Source organism: Orbicella faveolata, unplaced genomic scaffold (genome assembly GCF_042242905.1).
Source record: "Orbicella faveolata isolate gen_17 unplaced genomic scaffold, um_ofav_v1 contig_25, whole genome shotgun sequence".
In the NCBI taxonomy this organism is placed as follows: Eukaryota; Metazoa; Cnidaria; class Anthozoa; order Scleractinia; family Merulinidae; genus Orbicella; species Orbicella faveolata.
Genome location: NW_028301553.1, coordinates 3016798 through 3034268, shown reverse-complemented (window position 1 = coordinate 3034268; position 17471 = coordinate 3016798). Strand labels below are relative to the sequence as shown.

Sequence of the window (17471 nt, the reverse complement as noted above, 5' to 3'; positions counted from 1 at the left end):
TTGCTCGATAATCAAACCGCTGCACACATGGAAGAAAAGTTGGTAGCCAAGAATATACTCAACTTACCAGTGAGTGTTCATTTTCAACGTCATTGATTGCCTAACCGAAAATTTGATAGAGCCAAAAATACTAGTGCGTACGGGTCCATATATGGGAGGTTTTTTCTCACTAGAAAATGAATACTGAATCACGAATCACTTCACATGCAATTTAAAAGCAAATGCCAGGTCCTTCACACATTACCTCTAATAATCCAACTTCTTCTGCCATGATCCACCACTTCTTAAGTGTATATCTTTACGTGGCAGCTTCTTCAGGCAATCGAAGACCAAGACAGACAGCAAGCAGCGAAGTGCAAATGAACAAAGGAGTTCAGGGCTAAATGCGTCCCAGTTAGAGCTTCCCGCTTTTATACTAGGCGCATTTAACGTGAGACGTCAAAGTTGTCTTGTAATAACAAAAGACATATAAATCGTCAGACGTGTAAGGTGTAAAACTTGTCAGCCGCACCTAAACACATGGGCGTCTTTGATGTTCTAGAAAGTTGCGAAATCGGTCAGCCCCTCACAAGCACACCGGCGTCTTTTATGTTTTAAAAAGTTGTAAAAATCGGTCAGCCCCACCCAAGTACACCGGCGTCTTCGATGTTTTTTGTTAAAAACAAAAACAAAAAAATTAAAACATCGTTCAGCTCCATCCAAATCACAATTGATTTGTCTCTTGTTCGTGTAGCATTGTGTTATTTGCGCCCAACACATTGACATAGATTTTCGTTTCTCTCAAAGGGAAATACTGCGAGTTCGAGCATGAAACTTGGCATGGTATATGTTTAATAATGATATTTTAAGGCTGTAAAGTAAAATAATCGGAAAGTGAGGTACCAGATGCATTTTGATGCTGTTAAACATGACCTATATTTTGCCGTTATTTTTCACACGCTTCATAGGTGTTAATAAAATGATTCGGAAAAACACCATATCAACATCTCTGAGATTAGTTTAAAGTGCACCTAACCCCAAAAATGTTTTTTCGCTAAAACGAATCCACTTGTTATTTGAAGCATTTGGGCGAAAAAAATTTTGAATTTGGTTGAATCCTCGATTTGCTATGCCCTTTCAAAGTCGCGCCTGAAGTGTTACACGACCGCGTTTCAGGGAGTCTGGGGCGGAGGTTGCTGATGACGTCTACCCAGGAACCAAACACAATTGCGCCTCAGTCAGCTCTCTGTATTTGCTCCAGAAAATGGAAACAAAACTAATCGTTCCAATATATTTTGGGACTAAGACATCCAAGTTTTGTTTCAGAATCATTTGTTTTTCGTCACTGGAGTCAGAGTTAGGTTTCGATTCGGAAGAAACCGAAATAAACTTCGATCGAGCACGTTCGGCAACTGTGAACTCACTGCTTAGAGCTTTGAGAACAATTTGCAATATTTCAAGCGACGACGGGGAAGACTTCTTTGCGGACGAGCTGCCTGTATATTAAGAATGGAAAGCTAGATACGAAGGAGGAGGCAAACGAAAAGCAGGGAAGAAAACTCAAGGACTGCTTTGGATGGTAATTTCTTCACCTAAACACAAGACTCCCACGCGTGTTTATAACCTGTTTACATTTGTCCATAGCGAGAATGTATTTTGTCAAGGTATGGTGGTTCTATTAAATCCAGTTTGTGTTTTACTTTCTGGAATGCTTCATGTTTATAAGAGCGACGTAAGTGTTGCAGTCTTCGAGACTTGATGATCTCCAAAACACTGGCTTCGATCGATTGAAAATCGTAGAATTGTCTGGACCTGTATTTTTGAAGCTACGGGAAGTAAGGCGGAAGGAAACATTTCATACAATTACCGATTTCACATTGCCACACGTTTTAAGTCGTAACTCCAAATAATCAGTGTAAATCTTTTTCAAAGTTTGCAGTGAAATTCGTCGGATAAGCGAAAAGGATGTGTTCCCTAGGCGGTCCGCGGGTAATGTTACACGGTCTTATTATATGGCTAGCTCCGTGAGCGGGCAAGATGAATCAAATCCTGCGATGTGATTGGCTACCCGAGCGGGCAAGATGGAGCTATCTTGCCCGCTCGGGACTACCCGCCGTGTCCCGCAAGAAAAATTTCCGCGAAAGCCACATAATAAATCCTTTATTGACCAAGCTTGTTCGGTCAAGATGGCTGGATATTGGCCTCGTTCTTTTTTTGCGAGTTTATGGACCTCGACTCCGTCTCGGTCCATAAACACGCAAAAAAAGAACTTGGCCAATATCCAGCCATCTTGACCGAACAAGCTTGGTCAATAACCCATACATATTTTCGACACTAATGTATAGAATGTTTGTCGCACTACTGATTTCCAAACCTTCGAAAAACTCTGTGAGTGTAACAATTTTGTTATCATGTAATTCTAAAGGATTAATCTTCGACTTTAATCTAAATCGAAAGAGAAATAAGTGCTGGTTGGCAGTGTACAGTTCAGCTGACAGTTGCGACCTATTTACACATCAGTATATTTGGTCGTAACGTCCTCTTGATTGATCACACAACTTTGCCGGCTATGTTATAAATACTGCGGGACTGGAAGATATAGGTTGTCGATAGTATTTCGACAAATTGCTGGTTGGCTTTGAGCAGAAAATTTTGAAAATAGCGTTTGAAAGTCTGCGGAACAAATTCCAGTGAGAGTTCTTCAATGGTTCTCACAGACTCAGTTCGCGTGTTTCTGTTCGACAAGATCAACCATCGTTATGTCTTTATCATCGTTAGTAAATTGTACAGTATATCTTTTTTTAGTTCTGGGATATTTCTGCAACAGCCGATAGCACTTCTGGAAGGCATTTCTGCGCACTTTTCGAATGTGTATTGCATCATCCTGAAGGAAACGAGAGGACGTGAGTTATTCGATCTTCCTGGGTAGACGTCACAACAGCCGCTGGACCCATTCTCCTCAAACTCGGTCGTGAAACAAATGGCGGTGTTTTGGGGCTATTTTCGCGATTTCGTCGGGGCACAGAAAATCGGGGATTTAACCGGATCCAAAAATTTTTTCGCAGAAGTATTTCAAATAACATGTAGATTCGTTTTAGCGAAAAAAAAATTTTGGGGTTAGGTGCACTTTAAAACGAGGAATAAATTAGAGTGGTCGTTCCACATTTGTGTGAAGTTTGAAGTCAATTGAAGTTGTTTTAAGGCTTTAGCAGCGCTTCGTCCTCGCACCTTATTTTGGTCATTTTATTACACGAAAAACCACACTTTGACCGCGCTTTCAAAATTTTCGCGAATTTCTGAAAAATAAAAATTTGCTGGAACCTTTAAATATGATTTTTAGAATTAGGTCACCTAAGGGTATCTTTGGGCAAAATATGAGCGATTTGCCAAATGGGTCGTTGACCGGCGTTTCTCGGTCCTAACAGTCAGCCATTCTTAAGTGGTCACCTCTATATTTAAGAGGTTGCGGTCACCATTTCCAAAGTCCCAACAGGACTTTTTCTATTGTCTTGACCTGTATTAAATGGTCACATGATGTCAATTACTTGTTCATACAGTTTCAAATAATGTAACACAAGGTACAACAGATGATTACCTTGTTTATTTTCGCAAATCATTAGAACGCTGGAAATGAATGTTTCTAATTTGAGGTCAAATGTCTTTCCAGCACTGATTGTATTTGAAATGTTTTTCTTGCAACCTGTATTAGGTGGTCACCCTGTATTAAGCGGTCACCTCGCCTTTCCCTGAGGGTGACTGCTGAATACAGGTTTGACTGTACACTAAAATGCACAGCCCAATAGGCCACTTCTGAGTTACCTTGTGTCAAAACAAGTCTTCATGCGAAACCATTCATATGAAAATGTGTTCCCCCTAGAGGTTCATTTTCATGTAATTCAAACTCATTTTCATATGAAAGGTTTTAAACGAGGACTTGTTTTGAAACAGAGGCACAAGGTAACTCAGAAATGGCCCATTTCTCAATTACACGACAGACAAATTTCAACATGAATATGATGCATTTAAGTGAGGTCGGCATAATGAAAATAAAAAAATCTTTGGCCCCATCATTAGTGCGCTCATCTCTGGATCGAGCGGTCTGGGTTCAAGCCCTGGCCGGGGACATTGCATTGTGTTCCTGGGCAAGACACTACTCTCACAGTGCCTCTCTCCACCCAGGTGTATAAATGGAAGTCGGCAAATTGAATGCCGGGTATAACCCTGCGATGGGCTAGCATTCCATCCAGGGGGGAGAAGAAATACTCCTAGTTGCTTCATGCCACAGAAACTGGGAATAAGCTCCAGCCCAATGGGCCACTTGAACCATATGCAGACTTTACACAGGACACCCTCCATGTAAACTGGACACCAACACAAAATTAGAATGCCTTCTCCCTTTGCTTGAATGCAAAAAAATTTCTTGCTTTGTCACTCTTTATCAAGGAGTACTGACAGTGTTTGCTCCCGTTCTTTGCAGTCAACATCTTCATTCCAAAAAGTCTTGAATATATTATGGTAAACTTTGGGTTCAAGGCATTCATTGTGCAGTGCTTCGCAGATATCACAAGCCGCATACCGAAATCTAAGCCTCTGTTGGTCTGCAAATTTCTGTTTCCAAGAAAAGTATTCGTTGTATGCAGTGTCATTTTTATCAAGGTACAGTAGGTATTCTGCCAAAGCTTTCACGGATGGAAAGTCTTGCACACTGATAAATGAGCCTGGTGGAACCACATCAGCACTGTAATAATCTTTGACAAGTACAACAGGCACTGAATTCCTTCTTAGCGCTGTCCAGAATTTCTCGGTGATATAATCAGTACAAACCCCATTTTCAAACGCCAGAGTAAATTTGTAAGGCTTGAAAACACCATCACAGTTTCTTGATCTCGAACACTGGTTGTCTTGTCCATAGATACGTGAACATTCACCATAAATATCAACACTGATGTAGTTCAGAAGCTTTTTGACATACTTTTCTCGAATCCTGCCGCACCGGGAAACAGCCCACATCACAAGTTTATTTTTCTCTGCTGCATAATTGGTGAATTTTGATGGCTTTGCAGCAGATGGGAAACGAAAATAGTTGCCGAAAGGTAGATGAAAATCTGAGTCCCTTTTGAAAGTTATCGTCCAGTTAAAAAATCCTTCCGGTAATGAAATGTCAGACTCTAGCGGATCATTCATGATATTTTCCTGGCTTAGAAACGCCATTCGTTGAGTTGTGCATCGGTATTTGTGTATCGCGTGGAGTTCCTTAGTCCTGACAAATCGTGGAATATCTGGAGCGTGAAATATAATCAGATCACTTTTCCCTACATCGTCTACATTGTAGGTAATTTTACATTTCTTTGTGGGACAATCAGATAGATATAGTTTCGTGGTGGCAATGTCTGGCCATGGTTTGCGTCCAAACCAAGGGGTGTAAAATAAGATTGTCTTTGTGTCGTTATCGTGGCATCCTGCATTTCGCATCCTTGCCGTCACGTTACAAATCCAAGGCTCTAACTGTCTAAAATATGTTTCTTTCTTGAACAGTGTGATGGAGTACATCAGTAAAACAAGAAATAAACCTGCCAAGACAGTTGAGCGTATTGTCTGGTAGATTCTCAGCCTTCTGACAAACATGCGGTGTTTGTTGGTCGAGTTCACAGTAAGGGATTTTAACGTCCTTCGACAGGATGATGCTTCATACAACCTCGTTCCCAGGATCTCTCTCTCCTCGGCATCATGTCGAATGTCTGCATTTCTGCGCCATTTTGAATGACGTCATATGCGCAAAGACATATGCTTTTTGAAAAAGGCATATTTTCAGACGCAGACTTTCGACTGCAGGCCAGGTATTAAAGTGTTACCATGTGTTAACAGAACAACCTTATTCAGGCTAAGAGTCTGCACCCTAGTTGGGTTCGGCTGGTTCGGTCGAAACCCCTAAATTAAAAAAAAAAAAAATAGATAAAGGTCCGGTAACACGGGCAGCATTTTTCTTCAACTTGTCTCGCAACATTGTTGCATTGCAAGTTCCTCTGTTGCGCGTATTACCACGTTTGTGACCAACTTGTCTCGCAGCAAAATACAGTGTTGCAAGTTGAGGCAACATGTTGCACAAAGTAGACTCAAGTTCTACTTTCTGCAACAAATTTTTGTTTTGCTTCTCGTATTACCACTGAAGCTACAACTTGTCTCGCAACAAATTTGAATTCAACGCTTCTAATTGGCTGTCACGAAGCGCGGGAAATAAAAAAATAACATGGCGGAGTGTGAAGACGAGCCTGAATTCGAAGTAGACCAGTAACTCTCGGAAAGTCATAAATTTGCCCTGTACAAAGACCTCGAGGGCTATCATAGTCTTTGGGACACCTCGTTTGTCCCTTCAAAACAAGCGGCAAAAAAGACAGAAGGCTTGGAAGAACTGTCGCAAAAATACAACTTTTCGCCTAGCTTCATACTGAGAGAACTTCGCTGGCACTGAAAATTAAGAATAAAATGACGGCCAGAAGTCGAAGTGGATGTTCGTCGAAACGCTAAATTATATGGAAGAAGGAGCCATCTCCATATATTTACACACGATTGACCAATTATACGTGTAGAATTGCGCAGACTTGCAACACTATACTTTGCTGCGAGACAAGTTGGTCACAAACGTGGTAATACGTGCAACAGAGGTTTTCAACTTGCAATGCAACAAGTTGCGAGACAAGTTGAAGAAAAATGTTGCCTGTATTACCGGACCTTAAATAAAACGTAACATGCTAACTTGGGCCCAGAATGACGGAAATCTCATTTCCAAGGACCACAATTTCAAAAACTTTCCAGGGGAGAATGCCACCGGTACCCAGCCCTACAGGGGACCGCCTTTAGCAGTCCGTATCTCGAAACCCCTTCTCTGTATCCGCCCCAGGGTTAGCCTGAATATATTCTCCAGTTAGCCTCTTTAAGGTTAGCTCTCGATAAAATACGATTCAGTTATAACAATGTCTGCAGTATGTATTTTACCCTCCATTTGCAGTCTGCAGTGCACAGTCTGCGTTTAACACTGACCGAATTCCGATGCACCTACAATTAGCCTTCACAGAAACGAATGTTCCCCCAGTTAGTGGAACAAGAACCCCTTTTGATGGATTGCTCTTTTCGTTAACACAACAGAGAAATGTTTGCAATAACGAAGCCCACAGCTGAGGGGAAAGCTGCTTAGCCAAGGAACAAGAATTGTAGTAAGTACGAAGTAGCATAAGCCATAAAATATCAAACACGGGCTAAAATAAACAAAGAGCAATTTATTTCAGTTATCCTTCAAACTGTATTACATGTACAATACAACTTTCCACAATGCCATATCAAACCGCTATAAGCAAACTACAAATTTTCAGCTCATGGCAGTACATGGCATGTACTAAAGCTGCAAAACAAGGTACGAATGAATACAAGCGAAAGACGGAACAAATTTGGGCATTAGTGTGTACTATTTACGAATTCGTCCTCCACTTCATTCTTCAGGCAACGAGGCAGAAGTCCGATGAACAAATAGCATTTAAAAATTCTCATCAGCACGAAAAAAAGTATTTTATAAACTTAAGCTTATGTTCCGGCGTAAAAATAAACAAGCTACAAAAATTGCGGTTCAAAACCTTAGTGAACTTGACACGACCTTACGAAAAGGAAAAACGGTAACTTGGGTGAATTTGGAAAAGCCGAAAATTTCCTCTCGGAAGCGCTGTCTTTTATCGCCTGAGAAAACTGAAAACAATGACGTGTTCGTTTTTGATTCGTTGTCCGCCATTTTGAAACTGGAAAGGCGGGAAGACGAACCGAAATCTACAGCACATGAGCAGCGGTTTTTCCGCGGTCGGTGACGTGTGCTAAAATTGGAGAGCGAAGCTCACAAATATGAAAAGAATCAGCAAACGGAAGACACTGGCAATTTTGGTTAGCTTAATTCTTCTTTTACTACTCTATCTCATCATCAAGTTCCAATATGAAAAGAATTTTCCACATTTCGAGCCTTGGAATTGCACTAACGCTACCGAGTCTGAACTGATGTCAAATGTTGAGTGCCATAATAACAACACAAAGATCATCTTGTTTTACACACCTTGGTTTGGACTGAAACCGTGGCCAGCCGATTTCGCTTCCACAGATCTGTTTCACGCCAACTGCCCAGAATGGAAATGTAAAATTACCTACAACTTTTACGATATGGGAAAGAGTGATCTGATTATTTTTCACGCTCCAGATATGCCACGATTCGTCAGTCCCAAAGAACTTCAACAAATTCACAAATATCGGTGTCCGAGTCAACGAATGGCCTTTCTTTCTAGTGAAAGTCCTCAGACTGAGCCTCTCGACGATATTGTAATACCAGATGGCTTTTTTAACTGGACGATAACTTTCAAAACGGACTCAGATTTTCATATCCCCTATGGAAGTTACGTTCGATTGTCATCGGCTGAAAATCCACCGACATTAATTGATTACGCAGCAAGCAAGAGCAAATTTGTGATGTGGGCTGTTTCACACTGCGGCACTATTCGAGAGAAGTATGTCAATAAGCTTCTGAACTACATCAATGTTGATATTTATGGTGAATGTTCACGTATCTATGGACAAGACAACCAGTGTTCGAGATCAAGAAACTGTGATGGTGTTTTCAAGCCTTACAAATTTACTCTGGCGTTTGAAAATGGAGTTTGTACTGATTATATCACCGAGAAATTCTGGACATCACTAAGTAGGAATTCAGTACCTGTTGTACTTGCCAAGGATTATTACAGTGCTGATGTGGTTCCACCAGGCTCGTTTATTAGTGTGCAAGACTTTCCATCCGTGAAAGCTTTGGCAGAATACCTACTGTACCTTGATAAAAATAACACTGCATACAATGAATACTTCTCTTGGAAAAAGACATTTGCAGACCAACAGAGCGATTTTAATTTTGCAGCTTGTGATGTTTGCGATGCGCTGCACGATGAATGCCTTAAACCCAAAGTTTATTCTGATATGTTCAAGACGTTTTGGAATGAAGATGTTGATTGCAAAAAACGTGAACAAACGCTATCAAGACTTATTGAGAAAGAGTAGGAGAAATCAAAGATTATGACATGCGTTCGACACATTTAGTTTAATAGCTTGAATGATTTCATTCGCCGACTTTCAACTCCTGTCTAAAGCAAAAATCAACATTCTAGTATTTTCCTGTAGATTTGATTTCCTTGTTTTATGCATGGTTAGCAATTAGAGGTCCCATCACTGATAAAGAACTGATATTTGTTCTTTAATATGTTTCAGGACAGCGTTAGCTCACAAGTTAATAGAACCATAAATATTTACATTTGCCTTCAAACTCCATGTGAAACGTTTATACTTTTACTGGTATTATTCTTAGCTGGAAGCTAGCATATTAGCTAAACGTGCGCGTTTATGATAAGCAAACTCTCGTCAAACTCGTAAGCTAATATCAGCCATGATCTCTTCAACACCCAGCTAAAATACTACAGTATTTACATTGCCGTTCCTTGGTTTATGCTTATTCTTATAGATCTTGGCTTCAGAGTACTTTTCCATCGTTTCCAAACAATTTCGAACTTGGCTGGATAAACACTGGCTGTTGCTTATCGTCACTGAAACTACACTATTCAGACTAACCCTAAACAGAGAGAGTTATTTTGCTGGCTGTTAGGTCCATATAGTGAAAAACAGTGACCGAGGTCTTGAAAATGCTGCCCCAGGCTAGGCCGCAGGCCAAGGGCAGCATTTTTAAGGCCGAAGTCACGGTCTTTCACTACACGTACCGACCCTAAGCCGGCAAATAACATTTTTTTTTCTTCGCTGCGGTAAATTGGTCTTTTAAAATTACAAACGGCTTTTTTTACGCAACTTTGTCATTGAATCGGCTTACGCGCCATCTACTAACGATTTGTAAAAAAATCTTCGCAAGCGAGTAACACCGATACTAGACAAAGAAAGATATATTAAAGAACAGATTTATTTCGAACTACTTTATGTTAGTTGCTTTTATTTCACCATTTAAGTTCTCCAAAATTGTTTTAGTTTCGTGCAAAGTTTGAAGTCTTACTGCAAAAACAATTTCTGTCAGTCGTTGCTATTAAAATCACTTGAAATCAGACTTTTCTACCGTAAATTGAATAGCAGAAAGCGAGGAAGTTCGTTAAGTGTATTGTGTATTCGTTAAGGTCGTTAAGTCTACGGTATTGTTGTAGCGGAGGTTTGACTGTATTCCGCAGAAATTTTCTTAAATACAGCAACGATCAGAAAGGTAAACTCGACTGCAATTGACTCATTTTTAGGGAGAGAGAAACACAGGATTATGCGCCATCGAAACCGCCAAGCTAGAAACAACCAAACAAACTCTTACAACTTCAAAACACTCAATTGAATTCACCTACAGTGATTTTCCTGGCCATTTAAAAGTGAGTAGAGATGAACTTGCGTTGATTAATCGTAGATGGAAGTGTAAAAAGTTCAAAAGATTAACGATTACCGCTAAGTTTTTGGAGCGAAATTTAGGAGCGGTCCGTACCTTGGGGTCCGGATGGGAAAATCCGGACCGTTGCAACGCGCGCGATTAGCCAATCAGATTCAAGTATTTAGAATTCTGGACCGCTGAGAAGCTGGAGAAAAACTTAAGGTTTATTCTTTCGCTATTTTACTAAATTATTGCACAAACTGGCTAAGATATGAGTGTCTAAATACCCACTCCTGACTTCAGAAATCCCAGACGGGTGTAGAAATAACTGATCTTGTGACGCGAATTCTACTCACATGGACAGCAAGCCCGAGGCCATCTTTACAAGCATTTTCATCCTCTGCGGAAACATCCATGCAACTTTGACACTTTTGCGTGCTATTTACTAGTTCTCTTCACTGTGTCGAAATTACGGACTTACGAAAATACAGTCGAACCTCTACTAATGCGTCGTTGACCTCTGTTTCTGTTTGGTTCCTGTGCTATTGATATATTTTGATTGTGTTAGGTGTGAATATAACAATGTTGTACCCCCGAAAAAAACAGGTGTCATACTACACCCCTACCAATGGTCAGTGGAATTATGTAGGCAGTTGTAAATAAAAATGTATTGTAGGTTGTTCGTGACATCGGCCTCCAGTTCTCTCTGCAACTAAAATACTCCATTCCCCCAGCTGTGTATTCTTGACCGCTATCATGAGTGGAACAGTTAACGCCAGCGCGCCTAGCCACGTCATGGCGATCGCGAAACGCACAACGTTTTTCAAATAAGAAATATAGTTGACTAACCTATGACTTAATTCCTTCAACTTAACACAATAGTTAATATCGTCTTCAGCTTCATTAATTTCAATCTTTATCTCACCGAGATCTGGATCTTAAAGAGTACTTAAGTTTAGTGCTATCCGTTGTTACTTCTTTGAGTTCGAAGTTACCATCGTACTTCGACTGAATATGATGCAAAAAATGTGAAAGAGTGCATCAGCGAAGTGTTTAGCTCAATACATGAACAAGATTCTAACCGGCTGCTATTTAATATTTTACAAATCCTTACACTTGTAAAAGAGCTCACCACAGTAGAATTGCTTTCCAACTGATGAAGGCTGATCATGGGATGAGAGCAGAGTTTTGAAAATCTCAGGAAATCTCTAATCATAGCTGTCTCCAGTACACTAATTAAGTGACAAGCGTTAAAATATGCGTTACCACCATCTCCTTATTACGGCTAACTTCTGGTTCTAACGAACAACGATATCTGTCGGTCTAAGTCAGTCAGTCCGTGGATCGTGTTTCTGTGTGTCTTTCTGTCTACCTGTCAGTTTATCTGTCCCGCTGTCAGTCTGTCTGTCTGCCAGTTTGTCTGTCTGTCAGTTTGTCTGCCTCTATCAGTCTGTCAGTGTGTCTGTCTGCCAGTTTGTCTGTCTCTCTGTCAGTCTGTCTGTCTGCCTGTCTGTCTGCCCCTCTGTCAGTCAGTCGTCAAGTCATTCAACAAGCCAGCCAGTCAGCCAGTCAGTCTGCCTTCCTGCTTGTGCACACCAGCCTGTCTGTCTGTCTGTCTGTCTGTTTGTCTGTCAGTTTATCAGTCAATCATTCAGTCAGCCAGTCATTCAGCAAACTAGGCAATCAGCCAGTCAGTCTTCTTGCCTCCCTGCAAGCCTGTCTTTCGGTCGGTCGGTCGGTCGGTTGCTTGGTCAGCTGGCCTGTCTGTTTGCTTTTAGCAGCCCAGATCTCTCGCCACAAACTGGTTAAAGGCGAGTGTCCCACTCAAGGTTGCTTGTTTCTCCACTCGCACGATGTCTTCCCTGACGCGAAGTGTATCCGCCAACAACAGCCACCTTGAAACGGCTTTGGTGACTTGTCCCCCTGCAGAGAATTCGATAAAACTCGCGGCGATAATTGCCTGAGAATATCACATAAAGAATTGGATTAATAGCGCTGTTACAATAACCAAACCACGGGATGACAAAGCTGACTTCCATGGGGATTTCGAGCATAAGGGTTGGCTTGTAAATTCTTATCATCTCCAAAGCTTGAAACGGAAGCCACGACAGAGCGAAAATGATAGCCACTGTTATCAACATTGTAGTCGCGCGTCTGTTCGAGTCCTGGACTTTTTTGTGTGCTGTCGGATTTTGATGTCCAGGGAGCTTTCTGCTGCAAAGACGTAAGCCAGCCAGACAGTAGACTAAGGCGATGATTATCAGTGGAATGATGTAAGCAGTAACAAAAAGGACTGTGATGTAGACTTTGTATGACATTGTTTGCCAATGCTCTCGGCAAATCATACCGTCCCCTCCCTCCAGCTGTATATTCTTGGTGGCTATCATAAGTGGAAGCACTAACGCCAGCGCACCTAGCCACGTCATGGCGATCGCGAAACGGACAATGTTTCGAGTCATTATCGTTTTCATGGGAAGTAGGATGGCAAAACTGCGATCGAGGGAAATCTCCACTAGACTGAACACTGAGGCTACAAGGGATCCCACCTGTGCAGCGTGAAAGAACTTACATAACACAGTGCCCATGAACGTGCCAAAACACTTATCCCACACGTAGACCCATTTGAGTACGTACGGGATATCTATGGTCATGAGAAGATCAGCAAAGGCCATGTTGGCGATGAGATTGTTTGTTGAGCTGCGCATGTGGTTTACTGTGAACACGATGTAAATCACCAGAGTATTACCGATCATCGCCAGGATGATAACAATGACGGCAAGGATTGTGACTCCGATCTGAATGTTGCGTGGGACCTGGAATCCCACAGGAAGCGCATCTGTGGCATTATTCGTCATGTTAGCAGGCATGGAATATCCTGATAATAAAAATAGTAACCATCAGGGCTTCTGCTTTTTGATGGAGGTGTTTACTCTATTTCAAAACTCTAAAAGTAGTACACGGCTCTAACCCATGATCCTAGCTAACCAGAAATGGCTTTCTTTTGCATAAACATTTGAGAGGGGCTATAATTGTGCCACTGTTGACGTGGAAAAAAACTAGTTCCTTCTAAGCAACATAGCCAATAAGGAGTAAAAAAACATGTCCTATTTCAGACCAAAATGGTAAAAATCTATACCTTTTTCAGACCAAAACAGCTCAAAATTCATTGAATAGCTTACTTGATGTCCTTAGAGGGTCATCAGATTTTAAAACTTTTAGAAAACTTTTGGCAAATGAGTTAATACTTTAGACAACCTAGCGTCCATGAATTCAGTTTCCTATCCTGTAAATAGTTCTTAATCCGTGATGACTTTATTTTTAACTGTAGATAGGTTTATATATCTTTAATTACAAATTTTTATTTATTTATTTATTTATTATTTTTCGTGGCATATCTGTAAAGTAGCCGTTGCAGTTTTTTTTTAAACTAAGCTAAGCGTATGTTCCACTTGAAATAAAATATTGTATTGTATTAACCTTTGGGGTTGCACATACCTATAAAGACTTCTTAGGAAAAGAATGTGAAGTGAAGTCCTTTTCAGAGAAGTCATGCTGTTATATTCTGCGGGCCCTGACATCGTTGGGGTGGGTCCCATTACACGCAAGGAATTTTGGTCATCGGTGTTGTGTTATGCAAGACGCAATGAATGGAGAGATCACCGAACATGCTAATGTGCTCAGATCTACAATGAGCCAGTAACACGGTTATCAGTGATACCCGTAATGGTTACATGCCCAAGGGTGTCAGGCCAAGAATGGAATGGGGCAGAAACAAACCTATTATAAAGCAATTATCGAATGGGCCTTTCCACCGGGTGAGCTCAAAACAATTATGCCAAAAAGGGTTTTTAAACACAAACTGAAACAGTTTCTACTAATCCATTTTTGAGATTTTTTTTTTTGTGAAAAAATACCTCTTAGTCGACGGGTCTGGGCTATGTCGCCCCCTGTAAAAGTGAATCATGTGTGTAAAGATTTCATCCCGATTTACGAACGGCCACCTTAGTTTTTCTATAAACAGGAGCAATGGTCTGAGCATGCGTATTGCAGTTTTGAGCATGCCTAGTGAATGTTATTTCCCAGGCTCTCGCTGGCCTGACTTAGTTATCGACAACTGTCACTCCAATGCGTGGCATGCCCGTCTCGGACATAATTAGTTGTCGATAAAAAAAATAGTTGCCGAACACTGGGCCTCCACAGACTAGACGATTGGTTGTCGACAACTATTTGTTGGGGACAACTAAAAGTGGTCGATTGCTTTTTGTTTTCGAATGAAGCATTTCACACACTACAAATATAAATAGTTAGTTATCGATGACTATGCAAAAAATCAGCTTTTTTCTTGAAAATCCACTGACCAGAGAGTAGTTGTCGACAACTAAAAGTGGTCGACGACCAAAAAACACAGCCTATGGGACAGGTTGTTGACAACTAAATGCGAAAATTTTACGTTGTCGACGACTAGCAGTTTCCCATCTGACAACGGATAGTTATCGACAACTTCACATCTGAGCGTTTTTTCTTGACTGTGGGATGAATCATTTTTAATTGTCGACACCTACAAATATCCACGTAGTCTCTGGTCAGTGGATTTTCAAGAAAAAAGCTGATTTTTTGCATAGTCATCGAAAACTAACTATTTACATTTGTAGTGTGTGAAATGCTTCATTCGATCACAAAAAGCAATCGACCACTTTTAGTTGTCCCCAACAAATAGTTGTCGACAATTAATCGTCTAGTCTGTGGAGGCCCTTAACCTCTCTACAACGGCAGCGGCCACTAAAACTCGTCCTAACTGCACAATAACCTCTCGGCAACAGCCAGTTAATCAACGACTGACCAACGGTATATACAAAGCCTTCATTTTTTACGGTAAAAGATGACGAAACTTGATCCATACTGCACGACGTTGGTCTCTGTTTCTGTATAGTTTCTTTTGTATTGATACATTTTTAATTTGTACACGCTAGAATAAACATTTTTGACAAAAAATGGTTGCACCCCCGAAAAAAAAGGTGTTATAATACATCCCTACCTCTCCATAACAGCCACCTCTCTACAACCGACGACCACTTTCCTCTGTCCCCAAGGTGGCCGTTGTCGAGAGGTACCATTCTATGCTAGACTTAACATATTTTAGACCTCTATTTTTTAGAGGACCTTCCTGAAAGCCACCACAAGGTGATCCGGGAGGCTTCCTCTTAAAATATAATCTATTATATTTAATATATTATTAGCATTCAGCTTGAAGTATGGTTTTCTCTCGAAATACAGGGAGAGTATGCCTGAGGCCCTCCTTGTCCATATCGCCTTTTTCCTCTTCGATTCGTGTTCGCAAACTAGAAGTTACGCGCTCGTCAGATGCCAAGAGAATGCGGACTTCCAGCTGTCTTATAATTCCTTACAGAGTAATAATCACACAACATGTGCGCAACATGTTCCCCGTTGAATTAAATATTCTGTCTTTCTTTGCAGCCCGTCTCTGAGAAGAGCTGTATTGAGGGCTTTTGGTAATTTTTTTTTGCCTTTCAGCCAGCGTGCATCAACTTCTCTAATTACAATACTCAGCTGTAAGCTTCTCACCCGCCACGAACGAAACTTTCACTGTTATAGAAGTGTATAACTTCTATAAGTTGAACAGATGTCTGCCCTAAGACAAGATCAAACAGAAGATGAAAGCAAATGGCAAACTTGTAAATTGTAATTTGTTGCAAGCCAATCAAAGGTAAGCCATCAGTCTCTGGCACGCGTTTCCCTGCACGAACTTATTATATTCCTTGTCGCAAAACCTTTGGTTTATTCCGTTTTATAAATAAATTTAGGAAAAGAATCAGCTGGCAGCTAAACAGTTTCCTCATCTGATCTTCGACAGAGAATTTCATTCCAAAATAGTGCAAGTAATTTCTCGTTTGTAACGATTTTTTTTTTAGAAAAGAGCCAGGAAAATTCAAACTGCTTATTTTAATCTGATCCGTACTTACCTGGATTTATCGTTGCATTCATACTCGCCCACCGTACAAAAACACACCATGCACGAATTCAGCTGCGGTGGATAAATGCTCCTGCCTAAGAGAAAGACTGGATATATCTTATGAAATGAATAATTCAGACATATTTGTGCTCCAAAAGAAGAATAGAACACGAGAGCAGATAGTTTGCATATAAATCAGTTATGTTTTAATTTTGTTCGGAGCCAATCACAGAGACATATGCTCCGTTGGAGTGAGTTATTTTGTTGTCACGAACACTTTTTTCTGTATTTCATCTCCGGTCTTGTTTCCACCGCTTACGCCGTCAGAGGACATAAAACTAATAATTATAAGGACATGTTATCCGTAAAGAGAGAGAGATTGAAAATGATTGTTTGACAGCACTGGGGTGGACACCAGAAGGCCCACGGGAAAGAGAGAAAGAGAGAGACTGGAGACAACATGACTGAATAGAGATGGAGAAGAAGACTGAGAAACAAACCTAGCAAAATCCCCAATATTCCCCAATTTTCAAAACCGTGCGTGTTGTGAAAAAATATTTGAAGGATAATAAACACTCTCGGAAAACGTTTCGCTCTTCGGAACGGATAATGTCCGCGGCTAAACATCTGAGCATATTTTTGCGCAAAATGGAGGCTATTGTTTATCCCTACACCAATATGAATCTCTTAGAATAGTAATTCAGTGACCCCGCTTCACGAACATCTCATTATTACGACATCTTGTTGTCCCAGTTTACAACATTAAGTTTCTTATTCAAGACTGACCTGTCCAATACGAACAGGCATTGGTGGTCCGTTGGCGGTTAGACTAATGAGGTTCCTATGTATTTGCAATGGTTGTATTTTTAACACACGGCTTTATTCAAAACCAATGGAAGAAGTTTGTCTCTGTCTGTTCTTTTGTCTTCCGCTGTGTGTCTGTCAGCGTGCCTGGTGTCTTTCTGTCTATCTGTCTGTCTGTCTGTCTGTCCGCCTGTCTGCTTGTTTGTCGGTGGTCCCTCAGTTAGCCAGTCTACGAGTTAGTCAGTTAGTCTATCAGTTAGTCAATCAGTCATTCATTCAGTCAGAGTCAGTCAGTCA

The 17471-nt window shown here is 40.9% G+C and overlaps 3 protein-coding genes across 3 annotated transcripts; 1 reads left to right on the top strand and 2 right to left on the bottom strand.

Annotated features, from left to right (window-relative positions):
- Nucleotides 1–3558: 3558 nt before the first annotated feature.
- On the bottom strand, nucleotides 3559–5951 carry LOC110042981 (core alpha-(1,3)-fucosyltransferase-like). Its single transcript, XM_020748373.2, has one exon. The coding sequence runs from the start codon at nucleotides 5602–5604 to the stop codon at nucleotides 4408–4410; it is 1197 nt and encodes a 398-aa protein (XP_020604032.2). The 5' UTR covers nucleotides 5605–5951; the 3' UTR covers nucleotides 3559–4407.
- Nucleotides 5952–7831: 1880 nt separating this feature from the next.
- Nucleotides 7832–9310, top strand: LOC149108569 (core alpha-(1,3)-fucosyltransferase-like). The gene has a single exon (XM_089294714.1). The coding sequence runs from the start codon at nucleotides 7864–7866 to the stop codon at nucleotides 9052–9054; it is 1191 nt and encodes a 396-aa protein (XP_089150840.1). The 5' UTR covers nucleotides 7832–7863; the 3' UTR covers nucleotides 9055–9310.
- Nucleotides 9311–11722: 2412 nt separating this feature from the next.
- Nucleotides 11723–16709, bottom strand: LOC149108568 (RYamide receptor-like). Its single transcript, XM_089294725.1, has 2 exons — nucleotides 16381–16709; nucleotides 11723–13274 (listed from the first exon to the last, which is right to left on the bottom strand). The coding sequence occupies exons 1-2, from the start codon at nucleotides 16400–16402 to the stop codon at nucleotides 12205–12207; spliced, it is 1092 nt and encodes a 363-aa protein (XP_089150851.1). The 5' UTR covers nucleotides 16403–16709; the 3' UTR covers nucleotides 11723–12204.
- Nucleotides 16710–17471: the final 762 nt, after the last annotated feature.

What these genes read in the sequence shown, in the direction of transcription:
- LOC110042981 (XM_020748373.2), bottom strand. Translation starts at nt 5,604, where the DNA reads ATGTTTGTCAGAAGGCTGAGAATCTACCAGACAATACGCTCAACTGTC.
- LOC149108569 (XM_089294714.1), top strand. Translation starts at nt 7,864, where the DNA reads ATGAAAAGAATCAGCAAACGGAAGACACTGGCAATTTTGGTTAGCTTA.
- LOC149108568 (XM_089294725.1), bottom strand. Translation starts at nt 16,402, where the DNA reads ATGAATGCAACGATAAATCCAG. An exon ending in GAATGCAACGATAAATCCAG is followed by an intron (nt 13,275 to 16,380) that starts GTAAGTACGGAT and finishes TTTTATTATCAG; the next exon opens with GATATTCCATGCCTGCTAAC.